This window comes from Bos indicus, chromosome 15, assembly GCF_029378745.1.
Source record: "Bos indicus isolate NIAB-ARS_2022 breed Sahiwal x Tharparkar chromosome 15, NIAB-ARS_B.indTharparkar_mat_pri_1.0, whole genome shotgun sequence".
Lineage (NCBI taxonomy): Eukaryota > Metazoa > Chordata > Mammalia > Artiodactyla > Bovidae > Bos > Bos indicus.
The window spans coordinates 49,017,762-49,024,113 of NC_091774.1; the positions used below are offsets into that span (position 1 = coordinate 49,017,762).

The 6,352-nt window shown below is 40.4% G+C and overlaps 1 protein-coding gene across 1 annotated transcript; it reads left to right on the top strand.

The window, feature by feature from the left end:
* The first annotated feature begins 4,345 nt into the window (after window positions 1-4,345).
* LOC109569204 (hemoglobin subunit epsilon-1) lies at window positions 4,346-6,137 on the top strand. The gene is made up of 3 exons (XM_019974516.2): window positions 4,346-4,480; window positions 4,598-4,820; window positions 5,911-6,137. The coding sequence occupies exons 1-3, from the start codon at window positions 4,389-4,391 to the stop codon at window positions 6,037-6,039; spliced, it is 444 nt and encodes a 147-aa protein (XP_019830075.1). The 5' UTR covers window positions 4,346-4,388; the 3' UTR covers window positions 6,040-6,137.
* Window positions 6,138-6,352: the final 215 nt, after the last annotated feature.

Below are 6,352 nucleotides of genomic sequence, written 5' to 3' on the forward strand. Positions count from 1 at the left end.
TGGAATCAAATATCTATTTTTATCTATTAATAATTTATATAAGTTCCATACTAATAGCACCTAAAGATAATACATTATTTGTCTTACAGGATTAGTACAGATGTCATATTTAGCTAGAAAGTTTTAATAAAATATTTTACTTTTCCTTGCTAAAAAGCAGTGTCTTATATTTCTTAGCATCCTGCAGAGTTTACCAAAGTACAAATGTTACAAAATTCCCTAAGAGGCAAGAGCTAGTCTTTATCAAATTTTGACATTTCTTTTAAAAAGTCCTTTTTATGTAAATACCTTTAGAAGTAACATTTTTATTTTATTAATTTTAATTAATAACCAATAAATGAATAATCTTAGATTTTTTCTGACCATTTAATCTTTCTGATGTATCCTGGACAATCATATCACTTATCTCTTTAAACTTTGGGTTCTTCATCAGGGAATAAGAGACAATTATCATGGTATTTCATAGGAGAAAAAAGTAAATTATTTTAAAATGGGCAGCTAAGATAATTGAGTTTAAATGAACAAGCATTTAAGTAAAAATGAAACTCTATTAGACTACCTGACTTCAGAATCAGAATTCATAAACCTTGTGCTAAGCTACAGACATGCTGTCTTTCAACCCTTAACCTTTCCTAGAACCTTTTTCAACAACGTTTAGTAATAAGAAGGCAAGAGATGGGCCCGATCCCTGGAGGGAAGCCAGGTCTGTTCCCCAAGACATTTCTAGAGAAGGATGTACCTGAAGTGTGTATGAGGGAGAAGAAGAGGGCCCACCTCTACATTCTGAAATTAAGAGAAGACTGGTGTCCATACTCTGGAAGGAGAATGGGAAGTTCTCATACTGTCTGCTGCAGGTGGGATTTGTTTCCCAAACTTTTAGTCTAATGGGACCTGGTTCTTACTCTCTAGACTTTGACAATGTCTGATCCTCATACCCAAGGTCTAAGGAAAGAGTCACTGTTCTCATAATGTGTATCTATAGAAATTTGCCTTGGAAACCAAGAGCCCTAAGTCTACTGATTAATATATCAAACATAATTCAAAAAGATACATGCACCCTTATGTTTGAAGTAGCACTACTTACAATGGACAAGACATGTAAGCAATCTAAATGTCCATCAACAGATGAATGGATAAAGAAGATGTGTGCATGTGTGTGTGTTTATGTGTGTGTGTGTGTGTATTGTTGTTGTTTAGTCACTAAGTTTTCTGACTCTTTTGCAACACTATGGACTGTAGCCCATCAGGCTCCTCTGTCCATGGGATTTCCCAGGCAAGAACACTGGAGTGGGTAGCCATCTCCTTGTCTAGGGGATCTTTCCAACCCACCCGTTTCTCCTGCACTGGCAGTTGGATTCTTTATTACTGAGGCACCAGGGAAGCCCCCCAAAAGATGATACAAATTAATTTATACAAAAAACAGTAATAGACCCACAGATATAATAAACTTATGGTTATCAAAGGGGAAAAGTGGGGGAAGAATAATTAGAAGGTTGGGATTAGCATAAACACACTGCTGCTGCTGCTGCTTCTGCTGCTAAGTCGCTTCAGTCATGTCCGACTCTGTGCGACCCCAGAGATGGCAGCCCACCAGGCTCCTCTGTCCCTGGGATTCTCCAGGCAAGAACACTGGAGTGGGTTGCCATTTCCTTCTCCAATGCATGAAAATGAAAAGTGAAAGTGAAGTCACTCAGTCGTGTCCGACTCTCAGTAATCCCATGGACTGCAGCCTACCAGGCTCCTCCATCCATGGAATTTTCCAAGCAAGAGTACTGGAGTGGGGTGCCATCACCTTCTCTGATAAACACACTACTATATATTAAATAGATATACTTACTGTATAGCACAGGGAACTATTCTCAATATTATGTAATAGACTACAAGGGAAGACAATTTGAAAATATATATTATATATAAACATTAAGTTCCATGTATATGAATGAGTTCAATTCTGAGAGTGTGTTCATAAGTCCAATTTGTTCCTAGATCCAACAAAGTTAGCTAGGTACCCAACTAATGAGGCTTCCCTGATGGCTCAAGCAGTAAAGAATTCAATTGCAATGCAAGAGATACAAGAGGCATGGGCTCAGTCTGTGGGTTAGGAAGATCCCCTGGAGAAGGAAATGGCAACCCACTCCAGTATTCTTGCTTGGAAAAATCTCATGGACATATTAACCTGGCAGGTTACAGTCCTTAGGGTTACAGAGTTGGACATGACTGAGCATGCACTCAGTCAACTAAAAATCAACTAACATGCTGCTGCTGCTAAGTTGCTTCAGTCGTGTCTGACTCTGTGCGACCCCACAGACGGCAGCCCACCAGGCTGCCCGGTCCCTGGGATTCACCAGGCAAGAACACTGGAGTGGGTTGCCATTTCCTTCTCCAATGCATGAAAGTGAAAAGTGAAGTGAAGTCGCTCAGTCGTGTCCGACTCTTAGCGACCCCATGGCCTGCAGCCCGCCAGGCTCCTCTGTCCATGGGGTTTTCCAGGCAAGTGTACTGGAGTGGGTGCCATCGCCTTCTCTGTCAACTAACATGAGCAGCTATAAAGTACTGTACTCTAATGTGTTTACAATACTTGTTACACAAATAACACACAAAAAACAAATACAAAAAATAAAGACAACATTTTTGATCTTAAAGTATACTATCTTGAAAACTACTGTAGTACAGCACAGCAGCTGGCATACAGGGGCTGGCATCAAGTGAACAGGCAAGAAGAGTTACTGGCTGGAGGAGGGAGAAGAGATGGGAGATGGTAGAGCTGAGGATCATCAGCAATAGGAGATGGAGAGCAAGCTGCAATTTCACTCACACCTGAAGTTGATGGAACACAAATTCACATCTTTGAAAGTTTGCAACTTGCAAGTTCATATATAGGGGGATTACTATATAACTGAATCAACTTGCTGAACACCTGAAACTATATATAGAACTATAGAAACTAAACATAGAAATGTAGAATTTGCTGAGCACCTACAAACCAAATACAGGGAAAAAAAATTGCTCTTATTCACACAGGGGCTATTCTTCACAGTTTAACCCAATGTCTCTTGTCCTTTCATTGGTCTTCTATATTAGTGATAAAATATCTGCTCTCTTAACCTAGAAGTGTGTCATCCTAGGTTATGTAGTCTAGCCCAGAGTGTCTTTCTTATTTTCTTAAGAGAGTGGGGGAAGAAAGGAATATTTGTGAAGTTTGCAGCCCAGGAAAATTGATCCACTAAAGGTTAATTTTTTAATTATAGAATTGTATGCTGGTTTGCCTCCACCATTCCTTACCATCATATCAACTCCTGTATAATAACGATGGATCACAGCTGAAAAAGTTGCATACTCTATTTCATGATGACGTGTTCTTAGGGAAGCCTACAGACAACAGGGACATCAAAATTCAAAACAAAACAAGGCACTAGAGATTTTTGAAGTCTCCATCACTGATGGCTTCAACAAACATTGAACATACTCCAATACCTAGACTCTCATATCAATTCATGTTTCCTCAGTGTGATCACAATTCCTGGTTTTAAATAATTTAAGATTTCTTAGCTGCCTAGCTGGTATAAATAAGAAGATAGAATTAAGAAGAACACTCAGGGCAATGTCTCCAGAATAGATAGTTTCCCTCGTTGTCACAGAAAAATGAACAGAGTTCCCTGGAAGCACAGGATGTAAGCTTATTCTGCCTGTTCTCTCTATGAAATAACCTTTGGATATTTTAATTTGGGATTGAGCTCTTAGTTCTATTGTAGATCTCTTGCATTTCCATTCAGCTTCATGAAGTAACCATGAGTGTCTGTTTTGTTTGGTTTTCTTCTCCCTTGGAAAACTAAAATCCAGAGCTTGTCTATAATCCACTCCTCAAGAGAGCTAGAACTGATTGAGTTTCTTGTCTACAGTAGCATTTTTTATCTTGAGCATGTTTTTGTCCTTGTTACCATCTCACCATCTTTAACCAATACTAAAATCGTTTGAATAGAACTCCTTCCTTGTCTGGTGCTTAGCTACACTCAATGGATCATTCTGGAAGAAGGAGAATAGGAGAGATGGATGCAATTGTGGAGGATGACAGGGGAAGAACAGAGGGTGAAAATGGGGAATGAGTGGAAAATAGTGTTGAGGATAGAGGAGGACCTAACAAACGAAAGATGTCTCAGGAACCAACAGGTTATCATACACTCAATATACATCTTCCTTGCTGACCATCAGCTGACCTGACTCCACCCCTGAGGGACACAGCCTAACCTTGACCAATGACTTCAAAGGACAAGGGGCAGCAAGGGGGCAGAAGTTCAGCAGTTAAGAATAAAAGGCCACAGCATCCAGCAGCAGCACAGACTTGCTTCTGATGCTTCTGTGATCACCTGTAAGCTCCACGACTTGACATCATGGTGCATTTTACTGCCGAGGAGAAGGCTGCTATCACTGGCCTGTGGGGCAAAGTCAATGTGGAAGAGGCTGGAGGCGAGGCTCTGGGCAGGTAGGAAGTGGACTTCATGGGGGAGGATGGTGACTATGAGCCTGGCAAATTGACCAAAAAATTCTTCAAAAATTTCTCAGTCGCTGATTTTCCATCTGCTATGTTTCCATGTCATAGGCTCCTGGTCGTCTACCCCTGGACCCAGAGGTTCTTTGATAGCTTTGGCAACCTGTCCTCTGCCTCTGCCATAATGGGAAACCCCAAGGTCAAGGCCCATGGCAAGAAGGTGCTGACCTCCTTCGGAGAAGCTATTAAGAATTTGGACAACCTCAAAGGTGCCTTCGCTAAGCTGAGTGAGCTGCACTGTGACAAGTTGCATGTGGATCCTGAGAACTTCAGGGTGAGTTCAGGAAGTGTTCATGTGTTCCCTGTGGCTTTTTACTTTGCAATAATAATGGAAGTTGAGTGTTTTATTGGAAAGACTAGAAAAAATCTCAGAAATCGTAGATCAAACTAGGTGTTAAGAGGGCAGACTTCCAGTGGGCATACCGAGACCACGTTGATTCAGGACTAGTGACATAGTGGGGTTCAGGATGGGGAACACGTGTATACCTGCAGAGGATTCATGTTGATGTATGGGAAAACCAATACAATATTGTAAAGTAATTAACCTCTAATTAAAATAAATAAATTTAAAAAATAAAAGGATGTTAAGAGCATTAAAAAAGAGCTCCAGGCAAGAATACAGGAATGTGTTGCCATTTCTTTTTCCAGGGGATCTACCCAGCCCAGGGATCATATCTGTATCCCTTACATCTCCTTCAATAGCAGGCAGGTTCTTTATCACTAGCACCATGATGAGCATCCTTAAGTTTGCTTAAAAATTTTCTGGAACTTCTGTCAGAACTGGATGTATTTACCCCAGAGAATATCAAAGAATAGCATATTTGTTCAAGGAGAAATGAAATCTGGCTTTTGATAGAAGAAGTCCAATCTCAAGAAAGGAGAATTATCCTATGTGATTCTTGATGACTGAAGTTTAGGAAGATATTTGGGAGAATAATTTTTAGCCAGATCATCTCAAAGAAAAATTGATCAATTCTCAATTAAATTACCCATCAGTATTGTGACTAAGTGGAGGCTTATTGCTGCATTGAATCGAGGCTTTACTAAGCTTATTCTAACAACCCATGCAGTCCTGAAATCCTATGAATGTAAAAACTAGAGGGAGGGAAGGAGGCAAATAAAAATAGTGAAATAGGAGAGAGCCAAGGGATATAGGTAGACAAAATATTGTATGGAGGGCTCATAGAATTTAAACTAAATTGAAGGACAAGCTCATCTGAGTTTACTGTACAGGTACAACCCATGGAGAAGTTTAAGATGTGGACTTGGGAGTGGGTTTAGGTACTAAGCCATTATTTTCTACAACTCTTTTAGCAAACTTCAGCTTGGCATACTTAATTCTCGTTCTGTCTCTCACCCAACAGCTCCTGGGCAATGTGATTGTGATTATTCTGGCTACTCACTTTGGCAGAGAATTCACCCCTGACGTGCAGGCTGCCTGGCAGAAGCTGGTGTCTGGTGTTGCCACTGCTCTGGCCCACAAATACCACTGAATCCTCTTTTCAATTCACCATTTTGTGTCCCCAGTGCCTTCCTTCTGCCCTTGGGGACTGGGGTTTGGCCTTGAGAGCCCAGCTTCTGTTTAATAAAGTACATTCTATTCAGTGATCAAAAATTAACATTGTATCTTCTCCATCATTTCATCTTGTCCTAAAGGAGAAACAGTTCATTATCTAAAGAATGGGGAGAGACATAGGAAGAAGTAAGAGTCCTTAGAGAAGCATTTGGGCAGCTCATTAATGGAATATAGACATTATGGAAGGATTATTGAGAGAAAGCTAAGGTGGGGAAAGAAGTTTTCTGGGG

Coding starts and splice junctions, on each gene's coding strand:
- LOC109569204 (XM_019974516.2), top strand. CDS start 4,389: ATGGTGCATTTTACTGCCGAGGAGAAGGCTGCTATCACTGGCCTGTGG. Junction 4,481..4,597: donor GGAGGCGAGGCTCTGGGCAG/GTAGGAAGTGGA, acceptor TCCATGTCATAG/GCTCCTGGTCGTCTACCCCT. Junction 4,821..5,910: donor TGGATCCTGAGAACTTCAGG/GTGAGTTCAGGA, acceptor CTCACCCAACAG/CTCCTGGGCAATGTGATTGT.